The sequence below is a fragment of the Myiozetetes cayanensis genome, unplaced genomic scaffold (assembly GCF_022539395.1).
Source record: "Myiozetetes cayanensis isolate MyiCay16 unplaced genomic scaffold, myiCay2020 scf18, whole genome shotgun sequence".
NCBI lineage: Eukaryota > Metazoa > Chordata > Aves > Passeriformes > Tyrannidae > Myiozetetes > Myiozetetes cayanensis.
The window spans coordinates 6,836,559-6,856,805 of record NW_026087389.1 but is presented as its reverse complement, the minus strand read 5'-3'; the positions used below and the strand labels follow the sequence as shown (position 1 = coordinate 6,856,805).

At 49.8% G+C, this 20,247-nt stretch overlaps 1 protein-coding gene across 2 annotated transcripts in view; it reads right to left on the bottom strand.

Moving 5' to 3' along the window:
• Window positions 1-3,275: 3,275 nt before the first annotated feature.
• Window positions 3,276-20,247, bottom strand: part of PRICKLE2 (prickle planar cell polarity protein 2) — a 104,697-nt gene continuing 87,725 nt past the window's right edge. For both annotated transcript variants that reach the window (XM_050312705.1, XM_050312706.1), the window contains 3 exons: window positions 18,782-18,968; window positions 15,597-16,460; window positions 3,276-5,218 (listed from right to left, as the gene is read on the bottom strand). In XM_050312705.1, the coding sequence (XP_050168662.1) occupies window positions 4,350-5,218; window positions 15,597-16,460; window positions 18,782-18,968 (1,920 nt within the window). In that variant the 3' untranslated portion in view covers window positions 3,276-4,349. The remainder of the gene's footprint in view (window positions 5,219-15,596; window positions 16,461-18,781; window positions 18,969-20,247) is intronic.

The following is a 20,247-nucleotide window of genomic DNA, read 5'->3' as shown; positions in this document are numbered from 1 at the left end:
ATAATCTCCAGGAGAATGAGGACAGCCTAGATTTCAAGAATAGCATAATTGTATGCAAATGCAAGGAACAGGGAGCTTTTTTTAGCCTGGAAGAGTAAAGTTCATCAGATAACATGGCAGCTTGAAGCCCAGGAGCTCAGATTAGCTGGGGACTGTGGAGGAGGAGCCTGGGGAGCAGACACAGCAGAGCCTGGTGGGTGCTGCCAGCCCCATATTACACAGGCATGGCTTTTGAGGGTATTAAATTGTGAGAGTAAATATGTGGCCGTTTCTCAGGAGCCCTCAGCCTTCATGTAACAGCTCCTATTAAACCCCCCACTCAGTGCTGCTGACTTTCAGGGAATCTTCATCAGCAACAACTGAGTCTGTAAAGCCACCAAACACTGGGCAATGTCAGAGCCACTTGGGCCTTTTGCAAAATGTGGGATTATCTGGGGATAATAATTTCCATATCAGGGTGCTCCTGATTATTTCGAACCTCACACTTATTATCTGCATCTTCCCGCAGCTCTTACTATAATGTATGTGCACCGGTTCAAGGGGATGGCTTCTGCCTTCCTGAAAAACAAGCCTCAGTGTGCTGGGAGCTTCCCTGCACAGCTTCAGTGGCTTTTGGGTTGACATGCTGCCAACACTGGGGTATTTTAGGTGTTAACAGGGGCCTTACTGAGCCCTACAGTCTGCTAGGGAACACGATGTGAAGGATTCTGTGCTCCCACTACCACCCTGGCTATGGCCAAGTGTGCAATGCAGATGCTGGCTTTGCAATGAAGGTTAACTTCAGTCCATCCCCTGGGCAGGTCTTGCCAAGGACTTCTTGGGGAAAAAAGGGGGGAAAAAAGAGGTATTTTATGGAAGAAAACTGTGGAAGCAAAAGATCTGATCAGATTTAAATATTTTATTTTTTTTAAGCAACAGTGACAGTGTGCCAGGCCGACTCTGGCAGCACAGCTGTCTGGGGCAACCCAGCAAAAAAGCTACCCACTCTCTCTCAGCCAGTGAGCCCAGAGAAACTGGACCCACTGACACTCACCCTGAGCTTCAGGTGGTGTCACCTTCACTCAGTTGTTGGAGACATGAAAGCAAATGTCTGTGTGTGCCCCCTGCTCCCATGGGGCGCTGCCACCCGCACGCAGCGGGCACACAGAGGGAAACCAGCAGGGCCAGATGGCGACAGAGCAAAATTTTACAGACTTGTAGCTCCATCCCTCAAGCTCAGTGGGTTTGTCAGAAATGGTTAATCATACTCCAAATGGGCTGAAGAAACGAAAAAGAGCATTCTTTTTTTTTAACCCCTTTTTAAACCACGTGCCTCAAAGCATACGGGACTTCTGGAGCCCGTATGAAAAATGAAAAAGGTCTGAAGGATGCATCTGCACTTTTTTTTTGTTGAAATTTGTACCAACTCTGTCTTATAAAATGTGATCTGAGACCTTTCCGTTGTGCTGGTGAAGGGCCCAGGAGAGGGGAGCATCACCTGAGACGCTCTTACCTCCCCAGTTTGTTGCCCACCTGTTCTGATTCCAGGGCTGCATTAAAGCTCTGGTGTACACCAGTCACGGCAGGGACAGAGATGCTCTGCAGTGAGAACCAAATTTTGAAGATCTGGATCCAGCAGCAAAACCATCCTGTGAATGGGGGCACTGTGCCCTGGATTTCAGTACAAAATTGCAGAGGAAAAGTGCAGCAATTCTGTTGCAAGGAATTTCTACAGCTTGTTCCACTACCCGTGGGGAGAGTAGCAGCTAGGAGGAAAAGGGGAAGGGCTGGGAATTAGTGTTTTACCATTTGCTGAGCAATCCAGGTTCCTGCTGTACAAGAGTAGCTCAGCTGTACCACAGCTGACAGATAACATTCATTGTCCTTTTAATCACTGACAATGAACTGTACTTATTAAATACGAACCTACAGTTACAGTGTCATACTTGTTCCTGAAAGCAATATCCCCACCCAACTCCCTAGGTCTCTTTTGGAAAACATGGAAAGATCTGTGGTGTTTCTAAGAAAAAGGCTGCTATTTGTAAATTCCATGTTGAAGTCTCTCCCAGACTATGCCAGAGACCCACCAGGGATTTTGGCTCAGCAGTGCTGGCTTTTACCAGGTGAAGACTTCAAGACACCCTGGAAGTGTTCAAAAGTGTGTGGCTGTGGCATTTGGGGATATGGGTTAGTGGTGAACCCAGTGTGTTGGGCTGATCTTTCTTGATGATCTTAGAGGTCTTTTCCTTCTTAGTGATTCTATGACTTGTTTTTTTTTTAACACCAAAAAATGAGTCCAGGTCACTAAACGTGGGGAAGGTGTGTGGTGTGCAGGAGATGCCCTTCTGTCAGCTTTCCTTGTCCACTGAAACCACATCAGGGATGGGGCTGAGCTGGTTCTTGTGCTTTTATTACAATACCAGCTTAATGAAAACCAAGTTTTCTACTTGTGATTAACCAACACTCCTTGAGAGCAAAAAAACATACACGAGACTCTTCCCTTTGGATGAATACTTCCATTTATTCCAACTGGAAAAAACATTTTTTTTTTAAATATACTTAAGTGTCATTTCTTTTTTCTTTTTAAAGGAATAATAATTATCACATTGTCCTTTACAAACAACAAAAAAATTCCTAGCAATAGTCTGTGGTATGGAGACATCCATCTTCCAGATTTTTCTGCATCTGCTGCTTTGAGTAGGCATCAGGGTGTTCCTGTGTGTGCCCAGGGATTCTGGGACCCTCATTCCCGGGGTGCAGGGCAGGGGCTGGCTTGGAGGTGCAGTGGCATCCCGAGATGCCAGCAGCGCATGGGAGGAGGGCGATTAAGCCAGTTAAGCTCTCAGCCCTCCTGTGGCTCAAAGCCCAGCCTCCTCTTAACACCCTCAGGTGCTAACCTGCATCTTTGGGTGCCAAGAGCCCCTTCTGCAAACCTGCTCCTTTCTGGGAAGCACCGGGACAACCTTTCCTTGGCTTGCAGCTGGGACATGCTGGGATGGCAGAGCCCCAATGGATTAAAGCACACAGAGAACAAACTCACATCCACCATAATACAACACAGCTGAGCCCTATTTATAGACCCTCTGCCACGGTGAGGGCTGTTCTGGCTCTGCAGCAGGGGCTGAGACCTCTGGGGGACAAGCCCCCTGGCCCCACAGGGGTGGGGGCGTCTCGCCAGACAGGATGGGGCCCACGGGGAGCAGTTTGCAGGTGTTCTCATATGTGTTAGGCAGTAGGCAATACTGAGACTTCCACTTGGTAATGAACAGCAGTTAACATAACCCAGGAGACTAGAGCACCATAAGACAAGTCTATATTCAAAACAACGTCATGCTGACATCACACAATTGCACCATTTACACTTTATTTACTCCAAATAATAGTTCAATGTTTAGTAACTTCAGCGTTCTCTACAGAGGTGTGAAATTCCTTCTCCTGCTTTGGTCATTTACAATGTTGCAGACATTTGGTAGTTCTGTTCTTTCCTATTTAATAATAATAATTAAAAAAAAAAAAAGCCCCTTTTGCAGCTGTCAGGGTTCCTGTATCTGACTGGTGGAGCGTACCTGTGAATCACAGGCGTGAAAAGACTTCAAAATGCCATCAAGGCCTCATCAGGACCTAATGAATCAGAAAATGCTCTCCTTATTGACCAGGATCAAAACAAATGAACAGAAAAAAGAGTTAAAACAAAACAAAACAAAAAAAACAAAACTCAAAAACCAATGACAAGTCAACTCTCACTGATATAGAGAATTTGGTGATGAAATGGAAAGGGGGATCCAAGCACTGTTTGGTTAGCTCTGGCTGAAAACAATTCTGAATGTGCATGCATTTTCCCAGTGACTCCTAAGATATAGAAATTCCTCTGATATTACAAAATACAAAAATATTTTCTCCAAACTGTCATTTACATCGCATTTACAACAACCATGGAAATAACTTAGGTTCCCACACTGTCTGAGAGACAAATCACCTACCAACATGGTTAATGGAAAACAAAAACGTGGTGGAAAGCAAAAGCTACTGGCAAATTGATGCTGAGAGTCAACAGTGGCAACCAAAATGTACGGACAAACAGAGCTCAAAGGGGTGGCAGTATCTGGGAGAAGGAGGAGAAACTACTGGGTAAATATTACAGGCTAAAGTGAACTTTTTAAATTTTTTTCTCCAAAGTAAGATGTGCAAAATATATTCACCGTGCCCAGGATTATGACTATTTATAGAAGCCAGTCTACAACCTTCTTACAAATCCCCACTCTTCGGGCCTTTTTTTTTTTTTTGTTACAATAAAAGCACTTACATGATCTAAAACAGTGCAAGATTGTGAGTTAATTTACATTCTCCCAAGGTGCCTGGCAAGGATGCCATTAGGATATGATACAGTTTTTGCTCTTCTGTCTTTTCCGGCTGTGCAACTGTCCCCTGGCACCCACCGTGGAAGACTTGGGCATGCTGTACGAGCCGTACTTGTGCAGGAGCTCCTCGCTGGTCACGTACCGGAGGCGGGTGGGCTGCGGAATGGGCTCCCCGAGGAAGTAGCCCTCGTTGTCGGACTCCGAAGAGGAGGAGCAGGTGGAGCACCAGTCGTACTCAGCGAAGTAGGGCCCCCACCTCTCGCCCAAGTGGTTCTGCAAGGCGAGATCCGACACCGTCCGGGGACAGTGGCCGTAGACGTCCCTGCGGGGACCCTGCTCCACCGTCTCTCTGCAGCTCCTCTGGTGCATGAACGGGTCGTAGTCGTCCCTGGCTCGGAGCGAGGGTCTCTCCTTCAGCCGGTAGCACTGCTCGCTGGCCAGGTGCAGGGCGTTATCCGACCGGGAACGCCGGGACCGCCGGGGCCGGTGCGGGCGGTAGTGCCGGTCGTCGTCCCGCAGGGTAGTTCGCCGGCGCGTGCGCTCGCTCATGGGGGCGTGTCTGGGCACCTCCTGCACCCCCAGGTTGCCCCCGGGCACCCCGCTGCCGTAGTCAAAGCTCTGGTGCATCCGGCCCTGCAGTGGCCGCTCTCGGTAGCTGAGGGGGCTGGCGAGGTCGTGCAGGGTGGGCTCCATGTCCTGGTACTGCTGTGCTGACAGCAGGCTGCGGACGGACTCAGCGCTTCGGAACTGCATGGAGGAGTTCAGCGTCCCCATGTTGCTCATCTTCTCCGAGACGTTCATACCCGAGTCTTTGCTCAGGTCAGGCATGGAGAACCTGGAGAGATGCTCCTGGCGCTTGGCTCCACCATCTGCTGAGAGGCCTTTGCAGGGAAAGGGCAAAGGAAGGAAAAAAAGAGAGTTAAGAAGGAGAATTTTCTATTGGTGGAGGGTGGAGGCTGGTTTTGGCTCAAGACTTTTGCTTTAAAAAATAACTCAGTGATTTCGATGCTGTCCTGAAGAGCCCTTTCAAGAGGAGGATTTTTATTTTTTTTTAAAGAGCAGGCAGTTCCTCCTTTGGGGAAATCACACCAATTTAAGGTGTTTTGTGTTGGACTCCAAGCTGCTTTTCACGACTTCCTTTCCCATATGTCTACACTGTCTGTGACTTGATAGGAATAACCGGCGATGCCAGGCAGAAATCATGCGTCAGAGGTAACCTGAGGCCTCCTGCACGCCAAGATAACTGGGGTGCCATGATCCAGCACCCACACCTTGTGCTTGGAGGACTGAACAACGTCAGGGGTAAATGAAAACAGGGCCACTGACTAATTCAGGCTTGTCACCAGGCTGCACTGCACCGATCTCCTGAATGACACCCGTGGGGGGACCGAAGGTACAGCCTTGGCCACGTGCATGCAGTCGGGTTTCCCAGGAGGCAAGGAAACACCCCAGGCCAAGAGAGTCTTCTACAGCTCCCTGTAAGCAGCAGGACAGCAGGAGGGAGGGTCAGCCTATCCCTACAGATATCCAGGGAGCTGTGCCTGGGCAGGAGCCAGGAACATCAGCTCCAGCTTGATGAGCTGCCCTGGCTGGGAAGGTGACCAATGGGTCTCTCTGACGTGACAACCAGCCCTGAGCTCCTACAAGGTGCTTTCCTCCAGCCCAGAAAGCCTTCACCAGGCAGCAGGGAAGTGGGGTGTCTCCTCAGCACCTGCCTATCAAGAAGAAACAATGCACCCCATGCTGCCTAGTCCTTGTCCTGTTTTATGGGTGTTTCCTGACTATTTTCTGCCTCCCCGTTGGCTTGATGAGTGGCAGCAGTCAGTGCTTGCATTGCAGGCTCGGGACAATGTGTTTCGCAAGTTATTTCAAAGGAAACCCATTTCATCCCAAATCAAACGCAGAGTGTTTGCTTTGGCTCTCTCCTCCCCGTCCCTCTCCGACAGCCTCCCAGTGCAGACCCAACACGCAGAGCTGTGCACCATCAGCAGGATTTCCAGCATGACGCACTGCCTTTATGCAATCACCCAGAATTTATGACTTTGTAAATTAATTAAAAAAAATAACAACCCAGCCCACAGTTCAAGAACAAACCTCTTTTTCCCTTAACAAAAGCTGTTTGCATTTCATCAAGAGCTCGGCTCCTTCGGCATTAGCCGCTGCTGCCAAACCTGAACAAGAACACGGGCTGCTGTCACTAACCCCAGTCATGAGCTGCTTCAGGGTTTCTTTGGATTCAGCCTTAAAAAACAACAACAGATCCTGTAAAGCTGGACAAAGTTTTCCAAACCCTCCCCTCGGTGGCACTAGGGAGAACTTTGACTGGCTCTCACATGGTTTGGCTTTGTTCCGCAAGTCCCAGTGCCACAACCACTTCTCCCTGACCCTTTGCTTTTCTGCTGTTAATGGGGATGTTTCTGGAGTTTATGATTATAGAAGAAGGTAAAGTGAAGGTGATCCCTGAATGCTGAAGGAAAAGGGAGAGGCTGGGTTAAATAAAAAGGAAAAGGCATGTTTTGTTTCAAAAAGGACACACTTTCCAAGCCAGGTTCATGTTTTGGTTTGTTTTGTGGTTTTTTTTTTTCCTAACCCACACTGATCTTGAGCAAGCAAATCCAGCCCTGCCCACTGCCCTTTAAAACCAGTTCTGGATGGGCTCCCTGTCCCCTTCAAAGTCCCGCCCACCCATGCTCCCTGCTCCCACTTCCCCGGCATGTTTCTCCCTGCTGGAGCCTCGACCTTCTGTCCCTCCCGTGTCACTGTGGAGGAGCCCAGCAACCCCCAGTGAGGGAAAAGTAACTTGGTAACATGCAGCAAGGACCTCCTGCAAAACCAGAGCAACAGTGGGATTGCTGGCAGAGCTGATCCCAACGAGAATCACGGTGGCCTTACTCAGACCTGTCAGACAAAAGCTGATGCTGAAGAAAATGACCCCCTGGTGACATTTATACAGCTCTTCATTAAGAGAACCGGCGCAACTCCGCAGTAAGAACAAGCAATGGCAGTGCTGGGCAGGAATGCAGATCCAGCAGCACAGGATGCTTCTGTGGCATCAGTAGGTTGATTTTGGCAGCACTGTTTAAAAGGGATTGACCTCACCCCACTCACAGGAGCTGGTGCTTTGCCCCCAGCACCGGTCGCATTGGTGGTACAGCTGCCCCTCACAGCCATCTCCTTCCCCCAGTGCTGCATCCAGCAAGAACAAAAATGAGCATCTGGGGAGAGGCTCTGGAGACACAGAGAGAGCAAAACAATGTTTTTCAATTAAACAGGACACATCTGCTTCTCCACATCACAGGCAGGAATGGTGTGGTTGAGATCAAGCAGGACGACCAGCAGTGAAACCTGTTTGTTTCTGCCAAGAGTATAGCAAGCTGTGGTAAGCAGGGTGCTCCAGCTTGGAGAAGGCAGAGCCAGCACTTCACCAGTTTAGTTTGTGCAGGAGAGGGGTTTCCAGCCCCTAAAACACATATCCAGAAGACACCGTGGGTGCTTTAATCTTTTCCCCTTGGAACTGCTGGTCAGCACAGGACAGCGAGTTCAAATAAGGAGCCTTCAATACACACGTGGCTCAGGCTCAGAGCGTGAGGTTTTAATCAGGGGATGTTTCTGGCTGTTCATCCAGACAGCCTGATTATAATTAGGCACACACGTTTTAAGATCTTGAATTGCTGGGAAAATGTTGATTGTAAGAGGAATCCAGCACAGAGCACGTCCACCACCATCATCGCCAGCACACAGAGGTTGGGGTGTGATGGAACCCATGCTTGGGAGGCTGCAGCAAAGCAAAGCCACCCTGACATCCAGTGACTTCGTTTCTCCATAATACAGAGTGGGAAAAGCTCCTTGCTGAGATGCCAAATGCATCTTCCCAGGCAGACTGGTCAGGTTGCACGTGCACACGCCTTTTTCTGGGAACCACAGTACAAAGTGACCCAGCAAGCACTGTGTCCAGGAGAGAGAAACTCTGTTCCTGAATGAGCAGAATGAATCCTTCACTGTCACCATGAGCAGATAAAACAAAGATGTGCTTTTCCAGCATTGCTGAAGGCACCAAGAGCTCTGCACAGCTCTTATGATGCTGAGCCCAGAGCAAGTACCAGGTTGAGGATGCAAGTTAAAATCCTCGTGGAACACAAAGGTGCCTCCAGGCTGAACTTTACATTTAAAGCCAGTGTAAAGCATCATGAGTGGGGTCAGGCCCAGATCAGTCTTTCTAAGCTCCCTAAATGATCCTGTCCCTCTCTATGGAGCCACAAAGCCTCAGCAAAGCATAGTGGGAGCAAGCCAGGAGAACTCCAGTCTGACAGCAGCGAGTTCAGGGGACAGCAATAACTATTTATCTAAAAAATTTCATCTAGAAAATATAACCTGGGAATAAAGTTTGAAAGAGCAGCGATTGTTTAGTCTAGAAGAGAGAAGGCTGAAGGGGATGTAATAACAGCCTTCAAATATGGAAAAAAATGCTTGCAAAGAGGAGGGAATACATTAATTCTCCAGGTCTGCTGACTCCTGCAAGGAAAATTTCAGCTTGGAGAAGAAGAAAACTTTCCCTGTGTAATCACAGCAGAAGGTGGCTGGGGCAGGCTCCAGCACTGGAGGGTTTCCCTGGCACCTAAAGGCCAGGGATGCCCAGGCACACGCAGGGCAGCTCCGGGTCACCACTCCCACACTGCCCTGGAGAGTGCAAAGGTGTCTCCTGAGGTTATCTGGGTTATCTGCCATTCCAGAGCTACACTTGTGCATGGGGCCCCATCTTCTTGAGTTACCAATATTTATTTACAGCCGCTGCAGCTCCCTCTTAATGAAGTGTTTCATCTGGGAACACAGCTAATAACCTGAGCAAGCCCCAACCTGGAAGAAAGAGCATGCGAGGGGAGACCCCACCGCACAGCCCTGACTTTTTTCTAACAAGGAAACCTGAGAATCTGTTTCCCAAGGCCGTCCAGGGGACCAGAAGCCATGCTCTGGGCCTGTGGCAAGGGATGGCTGCTATCGCATCGCAAGAACATTACAAGGGCACAAAACCAGGGGGCAACGTGCTGACCCCTCCAAAACTTCCTGCTGCAAAACGACGCTCTGAGACACCGAGCATGTCCATCACTGCCTGCCCCAGAGGCCCTTGCACTGTGGGAGGAGAGGTGTTCACTGCTGCCCCCAGCGCGGTGCACTGGCCAGTGGCTGTCCCACGGCCAGGTCGGTGCCGGCACCGCGGCGCACGTGGACACAGCGGGTTTTTTTTGCTGCTGCTCTCTCCGCTGCGTGGGGCTGCCAGGCTCAATATTTCACCCCGGAGCCATGGAAACGCACGCCTTTCGGATGAGCACAAGTGAGAGCTGCAGCTCGTCCGCGGGCGTTCGATACAGAACTCGGGCTGGGCTGCAGCGCCGGGAACACAAAGCAGGTTTCTGGTTAACGTTCAGGTTTGCTGAGAACATGCTGCACCATTCCCTCTGAAGTCCTTCCCCACCCCTATTAAGAACCATGTTTATCCCATAAACATTGCCAAGGGAAATAACACCCGAATAAGCAAAGTGACAGCACAAAGATATCCCTTGTGAGCATCACCTCTGCAACCTCGCCACAACAAAGCACTCAGAGGCGCTTAAACCCCACTGTGTGCTTTGCTAAACCGGGGCTGCAAGTTGCATTAATTATGAATTATTAAACCACTCAGTAAACGACAGCAGAGAGGCCGCAGAGAGTGCGTAGGCTGGGTGTGAGGCTGGGAACGGAGCCCCCTGTGAGGGGAAGCAGCTCCCAGCCCCCATTAAATCAAACTCCCCACGAAGCTGGGCTAACACAGGGAGGACCAGCATCCCACTGCAGAGAGAGCATCAGCTGCTTCACCCTGGCAGGGGAATACAAAATGCCCTGACTTAGGATATTGCAAACAAACAGGGCAGTGCTGACGCTTGCTTCTTGCGTTTACATTTATCACAGTGTACACATACACCTGTGCATCGCAGCCCTCACCACCTGAGCCCCACAGAGGTGCCTGCCAGCACCAAAACCTGGCACCCAGCCCTGATAGCCAGTGTTTAAATGCAGCTATAGAGGCACAGGAGGGGACAGCACTGCATCTCTTGTGTCCAGCCCCCCGTGTCAGAGCCTTCTCTCCCACAGCATCAGGCAGGCGCATCCTCAAACCGGGTTTATTTCAAGGTCAATCCCAAGAACTGAAAAGGAACTTAAGGAGAAACAGCCTGCCCAGGGCTTTTGTTTATAGCTCAGCCCCATCTCACTTTTGAGTGACCTCAGGGCGTGCAGAAATAAAGCAGAACCCTTATGTAACTAGAAATTGTGGAAACTAAACAATATGGGGGGGAAGGCAGAGCACTCGCCAAGTGAGTCACGGTCCCAACAGCCTCCCATGGTGTGCCCCCATTTGCCACCCACAGGTGTCAGGGTGTATTTCCCACCTGATCAGTCCTTCTCTCAGTGAGTGCTGCTTGGGAAAGGAGTTGGATTTTAACTCAAATGCCTCCCTGTAACCTCCTCATTGGCATCCCCAGCTCCTGAGATGAAGCAGGACAGCCAACATGCCAGGTGGGGGATGATGTGCCATTGCTTACCCTGACAACATCTCCTTCTAGAAGTCCATTTTGGGTCTCCCTCTGGTTTGTTTGTTACCCTACTTGCTTTGCACTGTCCATGTGCGACACTGAAGGGGTGAAGCTGTCCATATAGCTGATCCTGCAGCAGGCACATCAAACTTCCCTCTGGCTGAGAGTCAAGAGGCAAGGAAGGGGGAGAAGAAACATTTCTGACAGTTTTTATAGTGTTTTGGCATTGGGCCTTTGGGATGGAAAACCTCTATCTTCAAATGGGTTTCGAAATTACCCGGCTTGGATTGGGGAGTGTTATACCTGAGTCTCAAAACTGCACTAAATCCTCCCAGGGATCTCATCTTCCGACTTGGAAGCAGTTTTGCGCTGCCCGTGTCTGAGGGAAAGAGAGTGATAAGAACATGCTGGAGAGCTGGGAGCCTCCCTTTTTTCTTAGAAAAGGCCAGGAACAGTAAATGTGTCATTTTCTGGCTTGTCTAACTCAGTTGGAGTGCCTGGGGCAGCCGCCCTCTCCAACCCACAGGAGAGAGGAGCTCCCATAGGATGCAGTGCTGCTGAGGACATGGGGATGGGGAGCCATCTCTGGACACCTCACCTCTCACTGCCATCCTTGAGGGTGTTCAGGAGCTGCGCCCAAGCCCTCAGTGCAGGAGAGGCTGGGTCAATGAATGTTTCTCCAGAAAATATAACCCTGGCCCTGAGGAACATGGCTTGTTCTCCCCCTCACCTGTCCCACAGCTTTCAGCTCCTCCTCAAGCAGAGGAAGAAGAGGGACTGGAGAAGATGATGCTGTCACGTCACTCTACAACTCAGACATGCAGGGATCAGCCCTAACCCACGTGCATATTCACATGTTCTTTCTCTCCATCTGCTTTGTATATCACAATTGTTGTCTAGTCCTGGAAAACAAACTAATTGGGGCCTTTGGGTATCTCGTAACACTGATGGCAGGAGTAGTGTTTCTGCCACACAACTGAAATCACATTTCAACCCTGTAACAGCACTGCTGTTTAACATCTTTTTAAATTGGATTTATGACTATGACAGATGAGGCTGTTCCCTTTACCCAAACTCATCTTTCTCAAGGAATCCTTTAAAATCTATTTCTCCTTTGACACAACAGTGTCACCATTCAGTGACACTTCTACCTCCAAACGCTCCTGCTCTCTGCAAGGGGCACACAGGGACTGTTCTCAGAGAGTAATATTTAGCCTGCCTTTCTTAAGTGGACTATTTGACCAGCTGGCATTTTCTGGAAATAACTGCTTGGAATCATCAGAGATCAGTTCTTGATTTCTAATTCCACTGCCAGGCACCTGCAAAACCTTTTAAGAGGGGAACACAAGCACAAGCACTGGGAGCAGGGCTGATGGAGTGAGTATCTTCTGGGAAGCGATTAACCTCTGGTAGGTTCAGGCTTCTCATCATGAGCAAAGCTTCCCGGACAAATTTCATCTTAGCATCATCCTGATGGCTTAATGCAGCTATGAGGTAAACATTGCTACAGGATCCACTGTTTTGTGGATGCCATTAAAAAAAAAGGAAAAGCAGCCAAAGGAAATAATAAAAAAAAAGATAATATAAAATTATAACATCAGCAAAAATGAGCTCGCTGTTGGAAAATGGGCTGGGAAACATATTTTGCTCTTTGCCTCTCCATCTAATGGCCATGTTGGGCAAGAGGAGGACCCAGCCTCCAACCTGCAGTGGACCAAAGTCTGTTGTAGCCTTCAGCTGATGGCAGAAAAGGGATTTTCAAACAGAAACATGGAGGGGAAGGAGAGGTGCTCTCCAACAGTAGGAAATTCTGCCCTTTGCCAGTGGATGTGTTTAAATCACATCAGCACTTGTGGCAATTACACAAGCACAAACCAGAGCACAGCGGAGACATTCCCACTTAATTCAAACCCCAAAACAGAGCACAAACAGGGTCAAACAAACCCCACGCAGGGTCACAGCCACCTCTGCCACTACTGTGTCTGCTGGTGCACTACTGCCCACAGTGACAGCAGAGCACAGCCCAGAACTGTGAGGGCACGTGCCCAGGATTAACACGGTGTCTCACCTCTTTACTAATCCATGAGGAATTGGCTTTAAAGCGATTAAATAGAGCCTTTTGGGTAAGGTAGAAACCTGGGGTCTTGCAGGAGATTGGGGTCACTTAGATCTTGACCTACACAATGGCTGACCCCGAAATATTACAGGGAACAGCATCTGCTCACAGCAGGCAGCCTTCCGGCCAGAGGACAGGGATTACCACTGCACACCCCATAAGTTATCTGCATTTACTGACGTCTCTGGCTAATTAGTAGTTAAGTCATAATAGAAACATCACAGCAAAATCTGCTGCCAGGGAGGGACCAGCTTTTAACATGTGCTCTGCAGGTCAGGGACTGTTTGCCCTTCAGCTCCCTATAAAAACCAGAACGTTTTCAGCAATGCCATAAAACCTTAGATGGATACAGTGTTAATTATTTCACTTTATAAGGTGGAGCAACTGTGCAGCATCAGTAGCTCAAAGGGACCTCATATGTGGATGCCTCGGAGGTTCTGGCAAAGCAGAGCTGGGGAATGCAGGGTGGAAGGAACAGGGTGAGCCAGACCCCCAGGCTGTGTTGTGGGGAGCTTTGTGGGGTGCTTGCTGGGCAGCTTGCTTGGCCCCAGAGGGGATGACAGGGATGGGAAAAGCCAGGCAGCGGGGTGCTTTGCCCTGACACCACCTGCCCAAAAACCTGCTCTCCCACAGGTCACCAAGTCTCCCTGTCCTCAAAATGCTGCCAATTAAATTGGATGGTAATTTTCTTCTCTGTAACTGCAGACATGGCCCTGGGGTAGCTGCCTGTTCCTGCTGCAGTGCCCCCAGCTCAGCTGAGCCAGCTCCCAGAGCAAGGAAAATTATTAGAACCTTACACATTAATAAAAATGTTATCACCTCACTCTGCAGAGAAACAGTGTATACTTGCTGCAAGCCCCATCATGCTGAGCATCTGCTCCAGAAAGCAGGAAAGAAGGGAAATGTTAAAGCAGGCACTGCCTAACAGGAAACTCATACTTTGGCTCTGTACGGAGGATGGGTGCTTTTGGGAGGTCTCCCTCTCAGCATTCTTAAAAGGGATTTCTAAAATGAAAGACAGAATGATTTTTACTTCAATACATTGAAGCCTTGCCACATTTCCTGCCTCCTGACCTGTATCCCCAATAACTTGTTACACATCAGCTCCAAAGCATGCAACAACCCCTACACTGCTCAGGGACTACTCATCCGAGCTTGGTGTTGCTCAAGACTCTTTGTACAGATGGGGTTTACACAACATGAGTTTTCAGGAACACAAGAGGCTTTGGGAATGTGGAGCTTTGCTTAGGGAAATCTTGTTTTGGAGAGCAATTCCCAACTCCCTCGCCATTTCACATCTATTTCTCCTCCGTGTATATCTGAGGCTGTTTGAGCAAAACCCTTCCCAGCTCATTAGCTTCTCTCCCCCATTTTGCTGCTTGCTGGATAAGGAGATCCTGGATGAACACAGAGATCACTTCACATCTTGGCATGGGGCTGGCAGCTTCCCTAAACAAACACACCAAATCCCGGGAGCGGGTGAGGAGGCAAGGGCGTAGCAGAGCAAACCTGTCCATCCAGGCAAGGCAGAGCCCAGAGCTCGGGTTCAGCAGGGCTCAGCTCTCCGTGGGCCAGGCAATCCTCACCGGCACATCCCCACCACCCAGTGCCAGCACCAAGGCAGAAGGACTCTGTTTTTGCAGAGGTTCAGGTGCAGGACCTGCCCAAATCCAAGCATGGCTTGGCAGGAACGGAGAAAAGCAAGGGGAGCCTCAAAGCAGCAGCAAGGCAGGATCTCTGGCAAGCAAACCAAGCTCGCTATTCTCTTTCCCAAGAAGTTTTCTCTGTTGAGGGACTCGGCAGCAAGGGTAGCTGTCCCATGTGAGTGGAGTAGAGCGAGCTTAAGGAAAGGACTGGGACTGCCCAGCTCCAGCTGCAGACCAGAGCCCCACACAGACACGTCCGTGCACGCACACCCATCCCCACAGCCACAAATGAAACCCAAACACGTTTGGGGTGAGAGGTTTGGGAAATATGACCCTGGGATGTGCTCGTGAGAAATGGGCTCAGCCTGATGGGACAAGCATCTCGCCTGGCTTTTCCCTGCAGTTTTTACTGAGGGACTGGGGAAGAGGAATTAAAGAGCTGTGCACAGAGGGGGAGGAATTTCTTTTAACTAGTCATGTGCTTGAGGATGGCATAACACTCAAAAGGGGTTAACTGGGCCTATTTCAAAGCATTTTAAAATATTTTTAGCCTGCAAGGCCAGTTGACAGCAGTCCTTCAAGCCTGAAACCTGGAATCTGTCTCTGTGTTAGCAACTGGCCTTGATTTTCCTCCTCTCTTCACAAAAAGGAGGATTAAAGAGCTTGAAAACACTTGTTTTGAGTTGCACAGAAAGGCCATCCATCCATAAAGCCCTGCATTTGGTAAACAAGCAAGCAAAGGGAGAGAGGCTGCCAGGCACACTGGGGCCAGGCAGGCAAGCCCATGTCACCGAGCCGTGGTCCCCAAGCTGTTGGTCACCCTCGTAATGAGAAGACTCCTGCCATGGCACTGACCCAGAGCACGAGGGAGTCCATCACATGGAGGGCATCCTGGGGTGGTCTATGGGTAGCAGGGGCAGGGGTGACATACCTGTTGCATTGGAGAGTGCGAGGGACTCCATGGAGCCTCGGGGAGTCTGCTCAGTGGGAGTCAGGTCCTCTGTGAACTTGAGGGCATTGATGGGGTGACGGGTGCGGCACTGCGGTGTCGGCATCCCACCTTCCTCCTCCTCCTCGTACTTGGGGACTTTGACACTTCCTCTGGCTTCAGGGAAGCTCTGGTTGGACATGTCACTGTAGCTCTCCTGCGAGCGAAGCCTCCCAGAGTAGTAGTCCTCTCTGCAGTCCTGGATGAAGCTGCCGCCGTGGCTCTTCATTGCCAGCGAGGAGCTCCTCTTTGGGTTGCTGAAATGTTTCGCCCACATATCCGGCTGCGAGGCTGGGACCTGGCTGGGGTTATAGGAGGTCCTTATGTTGCACTGGCTGAGAAGCTGCAAGGGCGTTTGGGACTGACTTTGCTCCATTTTGCCACCGTAGTGATAGAGCTCATCCCGGCTCCTCCACAAGTGGTCCCTGTTGAGGCTTGGTGTCTGGCTGGCCAGGCTCAGCAGATCCATCTGCAGGGACAGCGGGTCCACATCGGTGGAGAGACGGTTGGAGGTGACCTGCAGCTGGTTGCAGGGGCTGCGTGCCCCCTCCTCGCCTTTGCCCTTGTTCTTGCCGATCTTGGCGCTGCGGCGGGACTCCTTGGCTCGCGCGCTCTGGAAGGCCGAGTCGGAGGAGTCGGAGCCATTGGGGTCATCGCCGATGCTGCAGGCCCTGGAGCAGAAGATCTGCCCCTGCTTGGGCAGGAAGGGCCGTCCCAGCAGGGACTTCTTGCACTGGGCGCAGCAGAAGCAGGTCTCGGTGGCGTGCCAGTGCTGGCCATCGTACGTCATCTGGCCCTGGTCGATACCTTGAGGGGGAAGATGCACAGTGTCAGGGTCACTTAACATCTGCATCAAGGTCAGGCTGGACAGGGTTTTGAGTAACCTGGTCTAGTGGAAGATGTCCCTGACCATGGTGGGGAGTTGGAATGAGATTGTCTTTAAGGTCCCTTCCAACCTTAAGCATTTCATGACTCTATAATCCCCTGTGAGTGACACGCATTTGGCCTCAGTCTCAAAGGTCTTTTTTCAGGGTTTCTCCAATGCATGAAACTAATCCCATTTATAATTCCTCCCAATTCTAATTCCAGGCCTTTGCTTGGGAGTTACTCAATGTTAGGAAAGGCAGCAGAACCATGCCTCAAGCTATTTTGTATTAAATGGGGATATTTCCGATCATAAAGCAAAGGAATGCAAGAAGTTCTCCATAAAATCCTTGAAGTCAAAGCAATAATATGCTGCTATTTAAAAAAACAAAAAGCCTCTAACTGAATCATAATGAGGAATTTGTGCTGCCCTGGTTAAGCATGTAACAGAACAGATGACATCCCTGTCCCTTGCTGCTACTACGGCCCCGTCCCCAATTTTATTTTGTCTTCTGGAGCCCCTTCTCCAAAAAGGAATGGAAAGAGCTGGCCTCAGGGGTCAAACACACACCCTTGCCTTGCACCCAGCCACATTTCCTGGGTTGCTTCACCAGCCTGCCTTGGGCTCAGTAAGGGAATTGATGCAGACAGTCTGTCCCCCACCAGCAAAACCCCATGGGGCACACGTCTGCACTCTGTCAGAGACTGTGAGCAAAGCTCCTGAGGTTTCAATTATAACATTTATCCACTTGTTTAAACTGCTGTTCATGGCAAAAGCCCTCGTTACCTGAGAAACTGCCATGCACAGCGAGGGCTGGCCAGCACGGCGGGTGCTGCACCCCCTGTGTGCACAGCGTGTGCTCACACACCCGCCGCGGCCGAGCCGCTGGGGGGCCGAGTGCTGCCAGATAACTTATAAATGAGCAGTGTGGTAATGGTCTGTTTTATTCCAGCCTAAATTAGGTTTAGTGCAATCAGGTTTTTTTCTCCCCTTCTAACGAGAAAAATGCTTTTATACAGACTGGAGTGCTGCACTTGTTGGCAATTAAGAGACAAGACAGTGGGTGGGATTCTATCGGCTCCTTTTCCACTGCCCAAAGCCATCTTGCAGAGGAAGGAGCGCAGCCTCCCTTCTCCCATCTTCACCTACCCAACCCAAGCCTTACAAGTACATGCTTAGCTTCTGATTTACATGGCCCTTAAGCACAACACTTAATGGCTGCTATAAACAACTTGCAGCAAAATAGTTGCAGACCCTCCTTTGCTAGAAATGTGCAAATATGCACCAAAACAGGGATTTCACCCTGAAAAACTAACAGTCAGCAGGCTCCAGCCAGCTGGTCAGACTGAAGATCAGCAGATGGGGAAGCACAAGAGAAGGGAGCGTGTGAGAAGCGTTAACAGCTGCTTCTTCACCGCTCTGCAGCTGAGCTTTTGGGAAGGATGTGCTGCAGGTCACAGCAAACGCAGCCTCCCAAGTGCTTCACCGAAGCCCTTGAATTTCCCCTCCCTGTGCCATCTGGCCACTGCACAAGAGCAAAATGGTTGGTTTTTCTTTCCCGGCAGCCCATGAAATATTTGCACACGTGAGCTCACCTCTATGGGCTAAGGAAGAGCTGCCTGCGTGCTCACAAGCAAGTGCTCAGCCAAGTGGCAAAGGGGATTGGGGAGAGCAGCAAGATGCTTCCCAGCCCACCCGGCTGGAGGACAGCATATCCCCCTGAATAAAGTGCGTTTTAAATCACTGTTCTAGAAACACAGATGGACCCTGATGCGTTATTTCTTTCTGTCTGAGAACATCTATCTGCGGGGTTGATTTAAAAAGGCAAACAGAAACAATAATGATGCCTAATGAACAAGCATCTTTTCTGACACTGATCCTTTGGCAAGCTTGGATGGGAAAAATCTGTGTTGAAAAGCCAGGCTGTTCACAGGAAAATGAGATTTAAAGGAAAAAAAGCGTGCATTATATTAGGCCAGGGAAGGCTTTCACTAGCTGCCACAGCTCCTGAGGTACCCTCTAATAATCCTCCCCTCTCTGACTATGGAAAGGGATAAACAGCGGTTTGACCAAACAAATCACTGTGCCACCTCCTCGGTGGGATGGGAGAGGGGCACAAGAGGCTGGAGCAGATCCCAGCCACAGGCAGTCCTGCCTGCAGCCCCATGGCATTGCAGAAGTCTCAAAGAAACAGCTCTTGCCAGAAACAACCCCCCAAAAGCAGGGGCTTGCCCCACTGCCCTCCGGCACTGCCGGCACGTACCGATGTGCTGGGCGCAGGTATCGCAGTACTCGGCGTAGAGGGACTCGAAGCAGCCGCAGCAGTAGGGCCTGCCATCCTTCATGATGTACCGCTGCCCCCCCAGCACCGTCTCACACTCAAAGCAGCAGAAGTGCTTCATGTGCCAGTGCCGCCCTTCGGCCTCGGTGCACTCGTCAGCAAAAATGATCTGGGGGGAAAACACAGATGTGGAGCAGAGTTGGTCAGAAAGGGGTCCTGGGACGCGGACACCAACCTTTGTGTCTCTGCCCCACAGTGCACGGCAGCTGTGCCTGTTTGTTCATACAACCTCCAAGTTTTACAGCTAGCCACCCCAGCCCAGCGTGAGAAATTCCCATGGTTTGGCTTGTGGCAGGGGCATCCATCCTTTCTTAGGAAAATCCATTAAAATGCAAATACCTCAGGAGCGAGTTATTGCCCGGACTGCAAAGCGTTAAGGCAGAGCTGCAGTAACGTGCTCAAAGCTCATCCATCAGCTGACGGGGTCGATCAGGGTAATAAACACGCTTATACACAACCTATCGATCTGGTGGACTTCTGAAGAACAGAGCAGCCACTTACTGGAACACATTTACCCATCTCTGAAACAGGGACCCGAGCACAAAGGATGAGCAAAAGCACAAGGAGAACTGGCAGCTCTATGGGGGTGAGAGAAGACAGGGCTCCCTGGCTCCTCACAGTCACCACTACCCTGCTCTGTGTGCTTATAAAGGTCATTGCAGTCATTATACCAGCGGGGAAACTGAGGCACAGAGCACTGTTAAAGGGTGAGCTGGTCAAGCAGCCATTTAAAATATTTTCAGCAGCTGCCTTCTTGCTGTCTCTGTTTCCCATCCCCATTCCATCTCAACTCCCAAGACAAGCCAAGGGAGCAAGAAGCCCCAGCTCTGCTCCCTGGTTCTCTACCCTGGCACAAGGCACAATAAAAGCTTTTCACCTGCAGATCCTCTTAGCCCTGAATTAACCTTTCTCACAATTAGCACTGGATATTTCAGGGGAAGAAAAGAGTGTTAAAGAAGGAGCCAAATAAAAGACTTAAACAAGAATTTGCAGGGATAAAAAGTACATGAAAAAAAATTACCCAGCTTAAGCCACAAAGAAATAGGGCCAATCAAATGGTTAGGGGTTGTTTTTTTACTGGTAATGCTACAAATTTAATTGGATACATATATCAATGCTCTTCAGATATGAAGTGCATATAGCCTTGATATTTACTATTACATGCTTGCAAAGATAGGACGTGGTATTTTATAGTACATATGGTTTTCCACACTATGGTTTTTGTAACTTTAAAAACCAGAACAATTTCCTTCACCAGCCTTTTAAACAGAGATTGACACTTGAGAAATGCTCAGAGACAACTCTGTATGGTTTTCTATATCAGTTTTGTATTCCATTTGTTCAGCTTCCTATAGCCTGTTAATCGCCTCTCTTAAAGCCTATTTCAG